The sequence below is a fragment of the Myxine glutinosa genome, chromosome 1 (genome assembly GCF_964187855.1).
Source record: "Myxine glutinosa chromosome 1, kmMyxGlut1.1, whole genome shotgun sequence".
Taxonomy (NCBI): domain Eukaryota; kingdom Metazoa; phylum Chordata; class Myxini; order Myxiniformes; family Myxinidae; genus Myxine; species Myxine glutinosa.
In genome coordinates this window covers 342190642-342208278 of record NC_136261.1, presented here as the reverse complement: position 1 = coordinate 342208278, position 17637 = coordinate 342190642, and the positions used below count along the sequence as shown (strand labels likewise).

General features: G+C 46.4%; 1 protein-coding gene across 1 annotated transcript in view; it reads right to left on the bottom strand.

Moving 5' to 3' along the window:
* The window catches only part of NOP16 (NOP16 nucleolar protein), a 45599-nt gene that overhangs the window by 9205 nt on the left and 18757 nt on the right, over positions 1 to 17637 (bottom strand). Inside the window, exon 3 of the mRNA XM_078769839.1 lies at positions 2505 to 2592. Within this exon, the coding sequence (XP_078625965.1) occupies positions 2505 to 2592 (88 nt within the window). The remainder of the gene's footprint in view (positions 1 to 2504; positions 2593 to 17637) is intronic.

Below are 17637 nucleotides of genomic sequence, written 5' to 3'. Positions count from 1 at the left end.
TGTATGGATGGATGGATGTATGGATGTGTGTATGTATGTATGTCCGCTCTTCACCCATTGGTTCGACAGCTGAATCAACACCACCCACAATTGCAACCTGAAATACTTAACCTAAAGTACCCAGAGGACCCAAAAGACCCCTCCCCTCCATCCCCTCCCGCCCCCCCCCCCCCGAGGACCCAAAAGACTGAGAAGACCCCGAAGACCCAAAAGACCCTGAGGACCCAAAGGAACCAAAAGACCCCAAAGACCAAAAATATTGAAAAGACCCCGAAGACCCAAATGGATCCCAAAGATCCAAAATATGCAAAAGACCCCCAAGACCCCGAAGACCTAAAAGACTGAAAAGACCCAATGGACCCAAAATACCCTGAAGACCCAAAATACCCTGAAGACCCAAAATACCATGAAGACCCAAAAGACCCCCAAAGAATACCAAAGATCCAAATTACACCAAAGACCCAAAATACCAAAAAGACCCCAAAGAACAAAATGACCCTAAAGACCCAAAATACCCCAAACACCCAATGGACCCCAAAATACCCTGAAGACCAAAATTACCCCAAAGACTGAAAAGACCCTGAAGACCCAAAAGACCCTTAAAGGGGAACCCAAACAATTTTTTTTCCTGAAAAACCATTGGCAATCATTTATCACGGTCTAATTTAAAGGGATTTTTTTTACTCCTGCCAGGGAGTAATGCATTCGATCGTGTCCGTGTGTGTGTGTGTGTGTGTGTGTGTGTGTGTGTGTGTGTGTGTGTGTGTGTGTTCGTATGTTCATGAACAAGATATCTGGAAAAGTTCTGAACGGATTTGGATGAAAGTTGGTGGGATGATTGCCCTTGGGATATGGAAGAATTGATTAGTTTTTGGTGAAGCTCAGGCTATTATTCCGGATCCAGGAATTTTTTGAATGATTTTTTACCATTGGAAGATAGGGCTCAGCAGCGGCCACCCACGGTGGGAGTATGCGCTCTACCGAGTGGCGTTCTAGTTTTTATTTGCCAATCACAAAGTGCCGAAAAAACCCCTAGCCGAAACTATAGATTTTCGAGTTTGCCAGTGACGTCACATTGCGAACTCACCGTGATCATGCCGATGACGATACATAGAGAAACGGTGCATTGAGAGCTCGGATTCCGATATGGTGGAGGAGGAGTGGGGTGGTCGTGGGTATTGTTAGCTAGGGTGACTGTTGAAGCAGGATTGTGAGGGAATGTTGAAGGGGGGGGGGGGGGGTGGAGAGGAGGGTGTGGGTTGGTCATGGGTATTGTTAGCTGGGGTGACGGTTGATGTTTTTTTCTGGAAAATTGAGATGCCTCAAAAAACAACGCAAAACCTAAGTTGAACAGAAATCAGCAAGAGCAATATTACCAAAGGAAATCAGCAAGAAATCCAGATCAAAGCAGTGTCAGTAGAAAATATCCGATGGCAGAAAAATGTGTTGCTCGCTTGGAACAAGATTGCCCATAGGGCGGGTACTCTGCTATATACAAGATATGCGGGTTGTAATGCAAGATGGTACTTGTCCAATAGCACAAAGTTTACCCCAAAGAGCAATATTTTACTTGGATTAAAAAAAATAGATGGTAGAATGAATCAACAGGCCTGGTGGGGCATGCTTGTAGACTATAAATATAACCACCTTAGAGGCCATTTTTCCCCGCAAAGCGGGGGTTGGCCTTTTTCGGGAACCGTGGTTGTTGTTGTTTTTTGGTCCCCTTTTTGAAGCAATGTTTTACGGCCGGATGCCCTTCCTGACGCCAACCCTTTTTGCCGCCTTTAACGACAAACAGGGAATTACCAGTGAACTGGTACTCAATTAGCCGCCCTCGGAAGGATGACAGGCTCGGTCAACCCCCCTGGCGTTAATTCAGCGATCGACCGGGATTCAAACCCAGGATCCTAGGATCCTAAGCTGGCACCCTAGCCACTAGCCCAACACCAGGGTTCCAACACCAGGGTAGACTGCAAGCAGATATTTGACTATCCTACGTGCAGACATAATAAATACAAACATTATATATTTGATGAAGTGTAGGCCAATAGTGAAAGAGCTTTATTTATTTGATGAAGTGGAGTGTCCTTGCATTCTGCAAGCAGCTAGATAAATCAAGAAGAGTGATCAAAATGAGCGGCTTATTTTAAATGTTTAATGGTATAGTAATGTTTAATGTAAAAAGGTGAAAAGTTATAAAATAAAACTATTGTTTACATTCTAATGGGCTGCTTGGCAATGCTAAGAGACGGCGTTTATGACTCAAGTCGTAGACGAACGTTATGGGGTAGAACTGTCACTTACAAAGCAAGTCAAAAATAAGGTGATTCATGTATTCGTGTATTCTTGCAGCTGTTCCCATGTTGCAGGTCGTGGTTAACAACAGATCAAAATTGAGTTTGCATCACGTCAAATTAGCATTTTTAGTTTTTATTATGTTGATTCAAGAACTCCAATCGAGCACTTCCATTCAGAGTAGTTAGAAAACGTTACGGTCCATATACCTTTCACAATGTGAGCTTTCTTTGGTGGTTTAATTGTACTTGCATCGGTTTCCATTGGAAGAGTCTCATCACCCAGAGAAGCAGAGCCCTGAGAATGACATAAACAAAGCATCATAAAAATTAGTTTGGTTTTCCCAAGGGTGCTTTCATACCGATCACAAATATGACAAGACTACTTAAAGCAACCCAAAATGCAAAGGCCACCAGCATACACTTTGCACTCAAACTAAACTTGAGGAAAACAGCAACAACAACAACAAATATATATATTGTCGTGTCCCTGGCGATTAAGACCACCCGGGGACAGGTAGCCAAACCAGCCTCAACTGCCGAGGCTACCTGCCGATCGATGATGTCGTTAATTTTTGTGCGTGCAGGATGGAAGTGATGCAAGGCGTTTAATTAAACGAAACACACAGGTTTATCCTGAAACCACAAAACATGCAAACACGACAATAAAATGCAACACAATTATGATTTCATAAAAATACGACTCGGACAAAAACAAATGCTGAGGTAAAGCTAAAATTCTCTACTTTGAGGTACTTCCACGCACTGACTCAACCACACACAGGGAGAAATAAAATAAAAATCTCCCTTTTCGCTGGCACTTATCTATAAACCAAAATGGGTCCTTTTTAGAGATCAGTGGCAGTGGCGAAATTCAGGGCTTCCCGCACCGTAGCGCACAAGATGGCGACCACCAATGAAAAGCCTGCATGTCATAGGCTCCCAGAGCCGTGGGGCGAGCAATGAAGATGGCCTTCTTTCGGGTTCCACTGATTGGGCAAGCACAACGCGGCCTCCAGCACCCTGGTGAGTCCAACCGTCCAAAGCTCCTCACTCTCATCAAAGCGCACACAAAATATGCAAGCACACAAAATGGCCAAGCCTTCTTGTGCAATCGTCAGCAGAAGCGCACTATTCTACCTCAGCACAAGCCAAACGCGTCCATTGGGGCATGGCCTGCCGGCTTTCTTCTCCGCCCACTGATTCTCTGCCTCTTCTGGGCGGGTCTTTTGCCGTATTAGGTCCATGGGGGCGGGCTTAGTTCGACCTGCTACTGCTTGGCTTGTAGTTGTTCGTTTTTCATGGCTGGCCGTGTCAGCAAAAATGTTTGGGAAAATTGTTAGGAAAAAAACGTTTTGTGACGTACTGGGGAAAACTAACCTTAATCCCTATTACTAATTAGCATGGCATCATCCCCCATATGATGCACATTTAAACAAACAAAAGCTACATTTTCCATACTTATTACATGAAAATGCTCCTACACATTATGCGGTCCATGCTATTTCCTATACAATTCTAATTTCCCTACAGTATTCTTTACCTACCCCCATAAACGTAACAATATATATATATATATATATTGTGTTATGAATTTTGGGGTGGGCATATATAGATTTAGGTAGATCTGAATAGGTATCATGCTTCGTCTGTCGTGCTAGAGAATCTCACCTGTAATAAGTGCTGTTTAGGCTGTTTGTTCGGATTAAGGTGCGTCTTCATCCCCATTACGAGGAATGGGCGTGATAAATAGTTCTAGAGAATAAGGATAAGACTCCATTGAACGTCGTTCCCTCTGTGATCATACATGTGTACCGTATCGCAACGCACTCTTATACATTAGATAAGCCCATTAGTGCACCACATTAATTCATCCCCCGCCGTCATAAGGACTGCCCGGAAAGACCAACAGGCAGCGGCCGCGCAGTACGCCACCATGGCGATGGAACATCGTGCAAGGCAGGCTGAGGCCATGCCCACTTCACGCGTGATTGGTCAAGAAGGCTTTGATGGGAAGATTGCACCATGGGGTAAGAAGCTGGCCACTGATTGGTGAAAGGAAGCGGCAGACTGATTGGTCACCGACGGATGGCATGACACGAAGGGCAAAAAGCGCTCGGCCAATGAGAGGACACCAACGTGGTGAGAAGATTCGAGAAGTCGAGGGGCACCGCGCTGGTTGGGGGAGAGGAGGGCTGACGTCAAGCAAGTGACGGTGAGTAAAACCTCTCGCTCGCCGGCATTTTCCTCTCTTCCCTTGGCCTCTTGCTCTGGACTGTCACTTCGTGCTGGACCTGTTCTTGCCTTTGGACTTTGGTGGAGAGACCAGCGCCGACAATCATCCTCCCCTGTTGTTCGTGCTCCTGATGCCTGCGTGCTGTGCTGTGTGGCGCGGGACGGACCGTGCAGCGAGGGGTGTTCGTGCAAATGCCCGAGCGGTTCGCGCCAACCGGAGCGCGGTCGGACGACTGCGCTTGGAGCTGACCATCCCGGACAATTCCTGACGACTACTGAGACAGATAAGCACAGACGCGCAAACAATGGTTACTTTGATTGATTCTCCCATTGTTTCGTATCTGAAGTCTGGTGTGGGGACGTAAATGTGGGGAAATGTGGTGTGAATGAATGAATGAATGAATGAATGAATGAATATATATATATATATATACACACACACACACACACACACACACACACACACACACACACACACACACACACACACACACACACACACACACACACACACACACACACACACACACACACACACACACACACACACACACACACACACACACACACACACACACATAATATATTAAATATGTATGTGTTCTCTAGATTTTCATAACAAATCTTTGTTTTGAAAATTGGACTACTAAAGCTCAAATGGTAAACTATAAAGTATAAATCATCTCAAAAGGCATGTGAACAGAGGACAGGCTAATTGTGTACACACACACATGCAAAGGTGCACACATTTTTGGTCCTATATTGAGTGAATTTGCTAATATTTTTTTTTTTTTTTTTTTAACTTTTACAAAATTTGCTAATAAAGAGGGATTCCAAAATACTACATAGATATTGCTTGCTAACAAAAGTATTGCTACCTTGAAAAAAAAGTAGAACGACACTTCGACGTCACGACGACGACCGATATGCCTCCGCCCACATTATTACATCTTTATAATACTTGTACCAAGTTTGATTTAACTCCATTCAGCTGTTCTCAAGTTATCACAATTTTACCTGACATGACCTCTGACATTTGCGCTCTTGACCCCAAACTTTAATCAGTTCATGTTTACATCATTAAACATACCTGTACCAAGTTTTAATTAGATCACTTCAGCCGTTTTCAAGTTATAGACCCATTACAGACTTTGACTTTGACCTTTGACCCAAAAGTCTAATCAGTTAAAATCTTTAAATCATTATTCATACCTGTACCAAGTTTGAATTAGATCACTTCAGCCATTCTCAAGTTATATACATATTACAGACTTTGACCTTTGACCCAAAAATCGAATCAGTTCATCTTTACATCATTATACATAAGCGTAGCAAATTTGGTCAGAATACCATCACCGATTCACAAGTTATCGCGGTAAAAGGATTTTTTTTTACCTAATATGACCTCTGACCTTTGGCCTTCGACCACATGAACCCAAAATCTAATCAGTTCATCTTTTCCTCATTATACATACCTGCACAAAGTTTGACTTAGATATATTAAGCTGTTCTCAAGTTATTGCAGGACCGAAAACCTATCACAGACGGACGCACGCACTAGGGCGGTCCTTATTTGGGGGTAAAAAAAAATTTCAAGTGTTTAAGGTTGGCTCCAAAAAAGCTCCATTTGCCAAAAGGCTCCATTTGCCACACAAACAGTGTAAAATGTTATTGAAAAATATCAATATTTAGAGGTCGCCCAAGGCCCTTGAATTTTTACCATGTACGTGTATAGGGGAAGTTGCATGGAACATCAGTTTATCATTCATATCTTTCCTATTTTTAACTTACAGAAGCCATACTAATACCAAATGAAAGCATTAAGTGTTGCAAATTAAATTCTGTACATTTTTGATAAACTTAATTCTCGATCAACTGTATCCAAAGATATGCGTTGCATGTTCAAGAATCCTTTGCACACTCATCCTGGGTCCCCTGGGTTATGATTGCTTTTCGCCCTCGTTTTGGTGGCAATGGAGACGCACCAGATGAAGGAGCTTCATCCTCACAATCGGAGGCAGATTCTTCGTTGGTTGAACTGCTGCTATCCTCTAGAATCGCCAGGGCCTCTGCTTCTTCAGCTACTTTTTCTGCTGTTAGGCGTCGCTTTCTCCGTTTCTCCAAAGTTTCTTGACAGTTTTATTTGCTTTCACAACAGGACCCCATCAACTTTATCCATACATCCATGGCGTCCCTTTTCCCAATGCACCATGAGGAACTCCTTATCTTCTTCAATCGTCATCATGCTCAGGGCTTGTGCATGCGCAATGTCAAATAAGTCATCAAAACAGTCTTTGAAATCTTCCTCATTCTTTGCCTGAGTGGCTGTCTTCCTCGAAGCATGCTTCTTCAGACCCTGCCATCGGAGAAACAGGGATTCCAGCTCCTTGATAGAGTCTTGCTTGTGCCAAACTGGAATATTCGCCTTTTGCCAAAATGCGAGGATTTTCTTAATTGTTAGTGTTGCTGCCATTCTGACAGGATGCTTGTTTTCAAAGTGGAGAAACAGGAAGTATCCCAGAGCTTGTTTGTTGGATGGAAGTTTAGACTAACAACCTCTGATGTACTTAATGTACAAATCTATAAGGTACACTTTCATGTGATTGATAGTAGCAACTGCCATCATTTGATGCCAAAAAAACAATCTGTGGAAGAAAGAAGAAGTATTTGAACAAGACAAATAAGAAAGATGTGAACAAAAAACTGTTGCACTGGGTAATGTTGCACTATTCGTGTATGTCATATACTCATTAAAACTTGGTATAGTAAAAGCATAATTCAACAAATAAAAGCCCTAATACATCAAATAATCTGTCAAGCACATGTGATGTTACTTGACATACACGAATAGTGCAACATTACCGTTGCACTGCACAGCTTCCCCCTATACATGTATTATACAAGTACATGGTAAAACCTCCAAGGCCTTAGGCGACCTCTAAAAATTGATATTTTTCAAAAAATATTTCACACTGTTTTTGTGGTAAATGGAACCTTTTGGCAGGGTCAGACCTTAAACTTTTAAAAGTCAAAAAATAAGGACCACACCGAGCACACACAGATGAAGAAGAAGACCCACCTTTGGAGGCCATTTTTCCCCGCAGAGCAGGCGTTAGCCTTTTCGGGCACCGTGGTCCCCTTTTTGAAGCAATATTTTATGGCTGGATGCCCTTCCTGCCGCCAACCCTGTTAGTCGCCTCTTGCGACACACAGGAATTACCAGTGAACTGGTACTCAATTTGCCAACCTCGGAAGGATGACAGGCTGAGTCAATCCCCCTGGTGTTAATTCAGCGATCGACCGGGATTCGAACCCAGGATCCTAGGATCCCAAGCCGGCACCCTAACTGCTAAGCCAACACCAGGCTTTGGACAGATGGACAAAGCGAAAACATAATGGCTCCAACGACTTCAGCGGCGGAGGCATAATAACCCGGGTTACGTGCTTCAAGCAAAAACATGCCTACTGCTTATAATTCAAAACACCTCTGCACTGAAAAACGTGGGGATAGGAACACTGTACTATAAAAGGTGGGAATTGTAATACCCTATCAAATAATAAATGTAATACATGACAAACATTTACATAGAGAATTTGCATCCTCCCCAAATCCAACTCCCCTCCCTTCAAAACAACTGACAAAGATAAAAACACACCTATACACTAATTGGGGTCACTCTGATCCGATGTAACAGGTCTGGCTGTAATCCGCCCAGAACTGTAGTAGTAGCATGACAAACACACAAAACATACACACACTACAGACACGAACAAAATTATCCACAGCATGGACAGACTACAAAAAAGCTCTGGATATTGTCCCACATTCATTGAACAAGATCAACCCCCAAGTAATCAAACTGATACAGAAACATTTAATGGAGCTTTGGAATACCACATTGATATTACAGCGCTCGGAAGGAAAGATCGGAATACCAGGAGTGAAGATACATCGAGAAATCTTCCAGGGAGACAGCCTTTCACCCCTCCTGTTTTGCCTGGCTCAGAGCAAGGACATGGATACACCATGGCATCAAATAAGAGAACATCCAAAGAGCCAAAAAGGTGACACATTTACTTTACATGGATGAATTAAAACTCTTTGCACCAAAAGACAAAAAATTGGCAGAACAACTCAAATTACTGAAACAGTACTGCAACGACATTCATATGGAATATGGGCTGGATGAGTGTGCCACATGCACCAGCAAACCAACAAAAACAAACATAAAATTGACACAAATACAACAATACAGGAGTGAGACAATGAAGCAGAGAGCCTCCATATATGTCACAAACAAATGCACAAAACAATTACCAAAGAAAATCTGCAAAGAACACGGCTGATCCTGAAAACATACCTATCTCCAAAGAACAAAATCAAAGCCATAAACCAACTCGCAAAATTACCAGTATTCCAGTACAGCTGCGGAATAATAAAATGGCCACAATCAGAAATCAACAAACTGCATATCAAAACAAGACAACTCTTCGCCATCCAGAAAATGCTTTACAAAAAATCAATGCATCCTGAGAATGTACCTGCCGAGACGAGAAGAAGGTAGCGGCCTGATGGAACGCAACCAGAAGCACAGAATGACAACTGTAGACAACGACAACAACAGGCATTTTAAGGCCATTTTCCCTGCGCGGACGGGGGTTAGCCTTGCGGGCCCCATGACAATCTTCTCCATTTTGCCCTATTTTCTGCATCTCCCCTTGTTAACCCCCTTGCCCACATTTCTTCTTCCACCACGCTTCGCCAAGTCTTTCTGGGTCTTCCCCAACCTCTACTTCCTTCTGCATTCATTTCCATCACTCTTCTCAAGAAGTCACTTTCATCCTTCCTCAGCACATGACAAAACCATCTCAACCTGTTTCTCTTCACAGAATCCACCACAGGCTCTATTCCCATCATCTTTCACAATTCATCATTTGTCTTCCTCTCTCTAAACGATACTCAACACGTCCACTGAACCATTCGCATTTCCACCCTTTCCAGCCTTCGTTGCTGCTCTACGTTCATTACCCATGTCTCGCCCCCATAAATCATAACACTTCTCACACATGCAGCATACACCTTTCCCGTCAGCTTCAACGACACTCCCCTCCACGTCAGCACGCCACTCAGTTCCCCGAAACTTCTTCCATGCACATCTCACTCCAGCAACAACCGTTGCTGAGTCTGATCGACCTTCTCCATTCAGTATGTCTCCTAGGTAGCAAAATGTTTTCACACCTTCCAGCTTCATGCCGTCTCCAAGATCCAACTCAACATTTCCTCCATCTGCAGCTCCCTCTGTGCACACCTTACACTTGAATGTAGCTGCCACTTGAATGGTGAAGAATCACTTACAAAATTAAATAATTCTCATATCCGAATCCATATTCAGATCTTCACCAAAATCAAATCGATTTGGTCTTATCACACACCCAACCTGTCCACCAAGTTTCGTCCGAATCCGACCATAACCTTTTGAGATATCCTGCTATATATCATTTTTGGTCCTATCTCCCAATGGTAAAGAATCACTTTAAAAATTCAAGTATTCGGATCTGGATCTGGTTCTCCACTAAAATCGAATCATTTCGTCTGATACCATCCACAACTTTTTGAGATATCTGGTTCACAGACAGACAGACAAACAAACAAACAAACAAACAGACAGACAGGGGTGAAAACATAACCTCCATCCACCCTTTGGCATCCCAGTTGAGCTGACCTCTTCGGTAACAAACCAGAGTGGGTATCCCTAATCCACCTAACAAAACATTTCCAAACACAGGTGCAAATGGAAGATGTCATACAAGAAACAGAAACAACAAGTACAGCCCCAACAATTGCGAAAAGGAAGAAAGAAAAATATAAAACGAAATATCAAAAGATATACACCGACAACTGTTCACAGAAATTTTGTTCACAAACGGACAAACAAACGGACAGACAGACAAACAGACAGACAGACAGACAGACAGGGATGAAAACATAACCTCCATTTACCTTTGGTGGTGGAGGCAATAAACACAAAAACACACACAAACCACAAAACACACACTACCAGGCACACGCGCACACACACACACACACACACACACACACACACACACACACACACACACACACACACACACACACACACACACACACACACACACACACACACACACACACACACACACACACACACACACACACACACACACATATATATTGTTGCGGATATGGGATTTGCATCCATCCATATCCGCTTGTAAATATTCCCCTATTTCCTCAATACTTCCCAACTATCCCCAATCCCCCATTCCCTAGTCCCATTTTCTGTAAACAACACTCTGTAGACCCGACCTCCCCCTATTTCCCCCCCATTAAATGTCGCATCCAGGTCCACCGCATCTCACGGACAACTATAGGACATCTTGCTAGTTATTCTTAGTCTATGTCAGTTAAGGATTCGTTTCCATTAATTCTGACCCTTCGTTGCACCAGAATGTGATTGTATGGCACCGTTAGGAAGTATAGGACCTCCCAATACCTCCCCGCAGCTCTTCCTCACGGTTCAGCAACAACAACAACAACAACAGCAGCGGCGAGCGCGGGGAGTGCGCGTCCTCACTCCGGCTTGGTTGGTAGGGGGTGTTGGGAGGGCACCAGGCCTTTCCAACGAGCCGCCATCGAACATGTGCTCGACGGGGTTACCAAATAGGGGCTCCCTGTCAGCTCCTCGTCAAGGGCGGAGCCCGGTAACCCCCGCACCCAATGGGAGCGGCGGACTGGTCCCATCTGGGGCGGAGCCAACCAGCCGAGGGCGTGTGACTCCCCACTGAGCATGCGCAGGAAGAGGGAGGTGACGTCAGATGCGCGCTGAGCTTGGAGAAAGAAAGACGCCACCTCCGAGCGCTGTGACACCTCCCCGCATCTCTGGACTGGACCGTGCTTTATCCTGTCCCTGAGCCAAGGTGCACCTTGTGCTATCGACTACCTGTCCCTTCCTGCCATCAATCCCTGTGTAAGTCAGCCTTGTCCCGTTTGTCTGTGGTCTGTCTGGGTTAAAATAAGATTGTATCTAAGTGCCTATCTCTTCTGTGTCTTTTACCTCACTCTACCTTGTAATCTACCCCTTTTCTCCACCACTAATTATACCCTCCTCCGGAGGTCTAGAGAACTGTACCCCTTGCGTCGTTTCATTTATCCCAGCCGTTGTGTCCTTTCCATCATTGATTTAGCATAGCGCGATTTGGTCAACGTCTGGGTGGAATCGGGGTCTAGTCGGGGAATAACTGTTAGGTCGCGGTGGACCATCCGCTCGGCCCATCATCTATCTATAATTCCAGTAATCTCTGTTTGTACGTCTGTACGTTTGTACGTCTGTTTGTCTGTGACCGCTGTTTCTCGACAACCACGGGTCCGATATACTTTTAACTTGCCAGGTATATTGCTGGGGACCCGAGGATGTGCCTTTTCAAGGTTTCATATTAATCGGACAATTACTTACCGAGCTATGTCCAAAAAACGATTCAACCAATCAGAGAGCAGCGAACGATCGCGTGTGCCGAACGTGGAGGACACACTCTGCCTCGGATGGCACATTTGAGAGCGTATTCATTTATTTCACGTTTGCAAACTATGTTGGCGTTAAACTATGTTTTAAAACTAATAAAACCGAATTTGCGATTCATTCGCTTTCCTGCGCGTTTGTGCACGCGATGGCGATTTCTTTACCAAACTCCGGAAGCCGTTCGCTTTGGACCAAACCATTGCATGTAAATAGAGGGGGGGGATTGTCACCGTACTCGCAAGCCGTTCGCTTTGGACCAAACCATTTCATGTAAACAGAGGGGGGGGATATAATTTTAGATATAGATATAGTACGGGCAATGCCCTAGTCTATCTATAATTCCAGTAATCTCTGTGTGTATGCGACCGCTGTTTCTCGACAACTACCGGTCCGATATACTTGAAACTTGCCAGGTATATTGCTGGGGACCCGAGGATGTGCCTTTTCAAGGTTTGAAATTAATCGGACAAGTAGTTACCGAGCTATGTCCAAAAAACGATTCGACCAATCAGAGAGCAGCGAGCTACCGAGCTATGGCGATTTAGCCGTTCGCCGTTCGCTTTGGCTTTGCGAATGGACCAAACCATTTCATGTAAATAGAGGGGGGGGGGTTCTACCGTACTCGCAAGCCGTTCGCTTTGGCTTTGCGAATGGACCAAACCATTTCATGTAAATAGAGGGGGGGGGATATAATTTTAGATATATATATAGTACGGGCATGCCCTAGTAACATCTAAACCGCGATCAGTAACAATTATTCCCTTGTTACGGATCGCGGATTAGATGTTACTAGGACGTGCCCGTACGTGGGTGCCCGTTCCTTGCCAAAAAAAAAAAAAAAATGTCTTCGCCCATGCATGCATGGGCGTGCCCATGGGCCCATGGGCGTGCCCGTAAGTGCGTGATGTGACCGTACAATGAATGTATCGTCCCGACGCCGCAGCTCGGATGGCGCTGCAGTTAATCGGGCCTGTATCGGCAGAGTTATTATAAACGTGTACTACAATCGATCGTACCTTACAGCGTCTGCTCGCCACGTTCACGTCGTCACTATGACTATCCGTAAGTCCGGAAGTGACGTCCTCATTTGACTGTCCGGAAGGTCGCATATCGCAGTTACGATTAATCGCAAATTAGTTTTAATTAGTTTTAAAACATAGTTTAACGCCAACATAGCGCCAACATACCCGTGGACCCGTAGTTTGCCAACGTGAAATAAATGAATACGCTCTCAAATGTGCCGTCCGAGGCAGAGTCTGTTCGCCACGTTCGGCACACGTGATAGCTCGCTGCTCTCTGATTGGTTGAATCGTTTTTTGGACATAGCTCGGTAACTACTTGTCCGATTAATATGAAACCTTGAAAAGGCACATCCTCGGGTCCCCAGCAATATACCTGGCAAGTTTAAAGTATATCGGACCCGTGGTTGTCGAGAAACAGCGGTCACAGACAAACAAACAAACACACAGACACACAGAGATTACTGGAATAATAGATAGATGATGGGCCGAGCGGATGGTCCACCGCGACCTAACAGTTATTCCGCGACTAGACCCCGATTCCACCCAGACGTTGACCAAATCGCGCTATGCTAAATCAATGATGGAAAGGACACAACGACTGGGATAGATGAAACGACGCAAGGGGTACAGTTCTCAAGACCTCCGGAGGAGGATATAATTACAGTGGGGGAGAAAAGGGGTAGATTACAAGGTAGAGTGAGGTAAAAGACACAGAAGTGATGGGCACTTAATTACAGTCTTATCTTATCCCAGACAGACCACAGACAAACGGAACAAGGCTGACTTACACAGGGATTGATGGCAGGAAGGGACAGGTAGTCGATAGCACAAGGTGCACCTTGGCTCGGGGACAGGATAAAGCACGGTCCAAAAGATGCAGGGAGGCCTCACAGCGCTCGGAGGTGGCGTCTTTCTTTCTCCAAGCTCAGCGCGCATCTGACGTCACCTCCCTCTTCCTGCGCATGCTCAGCGGGGAGTCACACGCCCTCGGCTGGTTGGCTCCGCCCCAGATGGGACCGGTCCGCCGCTCCCATTGGGTGCGGGGGTTACCGGGCTCCGCCCTTGACGAGGAGCTGACGGGGAGCCCCTATTTGGTAACCCCGTCGAGCACATGTTCGATGGCGGCTCGTTGGAAAGGCCTGGTGCCCTCCCAACACCCCCTACCAACCAAGCCGGAGTGAGGACGCGCACTCCCGCGCCCGCCGCTGCTGTTGTTGTTGTTGTTGTTGCTGAACCATGAGGAAGAGCTGCGGGGAGGTATTGGGAGGTCCTAAACTTCCTAACGGTGCCATACAATCACATTCTGGTGCAACGAAGAGTCAGAATTAATGGAAACGAGTCCTTAACTGACATAGAGTAAGAATAACTAGCAAGATGTCCTATAGTTGTCTTACATGAGATGCGGTGAACCTGGGTGTGACATTTAATGGGGGAAATAGGGGGAGGTCGGGTCTACAGAGTGTTGTTTACCGAAAATGGGACTAGGGAATGGGGGATTGGGGATAGTTGGGAAGTATTGAGGAAATAGGGGAATATTTACAAGCGGATATGGATGGATGCAAATCCCATATCCGCAACATTGCACCCTTCTCTACCTCGGGGCGTCCCAACCCGATAAATTTTTACCTACTTTAGTGTGGCACTCAGATGTAGTTCCCTCTACTATTAACTCAACCCTGAGTGCGACAGTTTTACAGATGTTCACAAATGAGTAAATATGTCCCCCTGCGACGTTGCACCCTTCTCCTAACAGAAACACACCCACAGGATAACCGAATCGCGGAAAGCATCCTCAAACTAAACATACAGCCGGTAGGGAGCATTATTTATACAACACTACACTGATATTTACACTACGATCCAGGACCTGTTCTTTGAGGAACACATGCAGATGTTATGCATAGAGAGAGAGCACGCATGCCAGCATCGATACACCAACCCACGAGTGCCCTGTGGCCCTACGGCCTTTAATAATGTGCAGAGCACCCCGTCCAAGCACCAAAAGCACCACCCCATACGCAGTCAGCACCATCCGGTGCACCAATAAAGTGTTCAATAAAAATGCACAATTAAGTGTCCATCTCTTCTGTGTCTTTTACCTCACTCTACCTTGTAATCTACCCCTTTTCTCCCCCACTGTAATTATATCCTCCTCCGGAGGTCTTGAGAACTGTACCCCTTGCGTCGTTTCATCTATCCCAGTCGTTGTGTCCTTTCCATCATTGATTTAGCATAGCGCGATTTGGTCAACGTCTGGGTGGAATCGGGGTCTAGTCGGGGAATAACTGTTAGGTCGCGGTGGACCATCCGCTCGGCCCATCATAACATCTAATCCGCGATCCGTAACAATTGGTGTCAGGAGTGGGATACGAGGCCCGAAGCGCGCTTAACGCGCTCAAAATTACAAGCAGTTGGAAATTGTTTTGTTTTACAAAAAACCCGAATTTTGAAAGTCGCGCTATGGCAGATCAAGACGGCTGGGTTCCGGTAGAGGAGACTGAGGCAGGGTCGATCCAGGCCCAAATTGAGGGACAAGAGGAGAGCGAAGCAGTGAGGGCGGCAGGTTCGCAAAACGGCGTCCTCGCGCACGAGGTTGCGGGCGCGCAAAATGGCGCCTCGCACATGGCTACGGCGGCCGCACCCGCTGCACAAGTGGGAGGGATGGCCCAAATGCAGGCCCTCATGGAGCAATTTATGGTACAAATGCAGGCGTCCCTCAACCTGCAGAAGGACGAGATGAGGGCTAATAGTCAGCAATTGGGGAATCGGATGGATGCTCAGAGTGAGCAAATGAGGGCTGATAGTGAGCAAATGAGGGCTGATAGTGAGCGATTGGGGGGCAGAATGGGGGGCAAAATGGGAGAAATGGGGGAACGGCTAGAAGCTAAATTTGAGGGGTTAGACAATAATCTTAAGGGATTAGACAAGAAATTTGAGGGATTAGACAATGGGTTAGAGGGGGTGAAAAATGGGTTAATGGGGTTAGAAAACAGTATGGAAGGCAAATTGAGGGACATGAGGTACCAAGCGGAAAGGGAAGTTTAAAAAATGGGGCAGCAGATAGAGGGGGTCAGAATGGGGGTAGAAACTAAATTGGATGCTCACAGGGAGGAAATGGAGCAGATGAGGGTGGCATCTGGGCAGGAGATGCAAGTGATGGGAGAGGAGATCAGAAGAGGTGTGAGTGAGGAGGTCGGAGGAGTGCGCGAGGAGGTGAGGCACTGTAAGGAGCGCATGGAGAAGGAGGTGAGAAAGGGGACTGTAAAATTGCAAGGGGGTTGCGGAAGTGTGACCCATGCATCGACACCAACAGGGGTAGTTTTTAGAGGGACAGGGGAGGCACGGGAGCCCCTTGGGGGTAATGTACTGTGGGGGCCCGGCCGGTTCGGCCCCGCGCTGACCCCGCAAGGGGCAACGCACGGGGTCCAGCAGGCGGGCAACGACTCGCATACGAGGTGGTCCCACAAGGTCCCACTCGCGCCGTATGACGGTGGGTAAGGGTGGCATCCCTGCCACCCTTCCCATGATGGGGGGCAAATGCGCTATAGATTATGGGGTTTATGGCAGTGAAAACTAGCCTGGGTGGGTTAGGATATTGTGTGTAGGGATCTAGCAAAGATGACATTAGGTAACGTTAAGGTTAGTTAGTGACAAGGATACCTGTAGAGGGGACGCAGGTAGATTAGAGTGGATGATAATGACGAGGGAGCGCAATAGTTTAAAGGGACGACTGGGAAGCGCAAGTTTCAGAGGGGAGTAGTTAGATGAGATGATGCTGGGTGAGAACTGGACAGGTGTGTGGAGCAGTGTATGAGTAGTGAGTGTTGTGGATCAGCGCGAATGCGCTTGGGGGAGAGAAGGGTGCAGGCGGCACCAAGTATGAGAGCACAGGTGTGTGGAATACATGGAGTATTGGAATGAGTGGTGTGGAGAGAGTTGGAGTAAGTGGTACGGAGTGGTGTGCATGGTGCGAAGGTGTGGATGGGGGAAGAGTGGACCCCTTTTCACGAGTACCCGGGGAGGGTAGTTTAAAGAATAGTTAGAAGGTATAGGTAAATTGTGGTTGGATATTGGCATTTGTGGTGCGGATGCAGAATGGTATTGTGGATGGGTGCATTGGTGTGGTGAAATTGGCTGGTCGTGTGGCCTGTTAGTATGAGTGTGAATGGTTGGGCACTCCGCCACTGTTAGATGTCGGCCAGGTGAGGCCGCAGGTGGGCTCTGGGAGCCGTTAGTGTCAGTGGGTGCCTGAGGATCCCGGGTGTGGATCGGGCAGCCCGTGCCAGAGAGGGCACTGAGGGGGTGAGAGTGCGAGAGGGCCTTCCCCAGTTAGTTAGGTTAGGGTGAGGAGCAGGTGAGCTCGGTAGGCAATAACAGTGGTGGAGGTGTGCAGGTGGGCGGACCAGCTGGGAGCGTCACACGACCCAGCCACCGAAATTGTGCGGGGGCACCGAGTGATGAATCGGGGGAGTGAGACCCCAACTTGAGAAGCACCACAGTTTGGTCAATGGGAATTGGTTTTTAGAACCC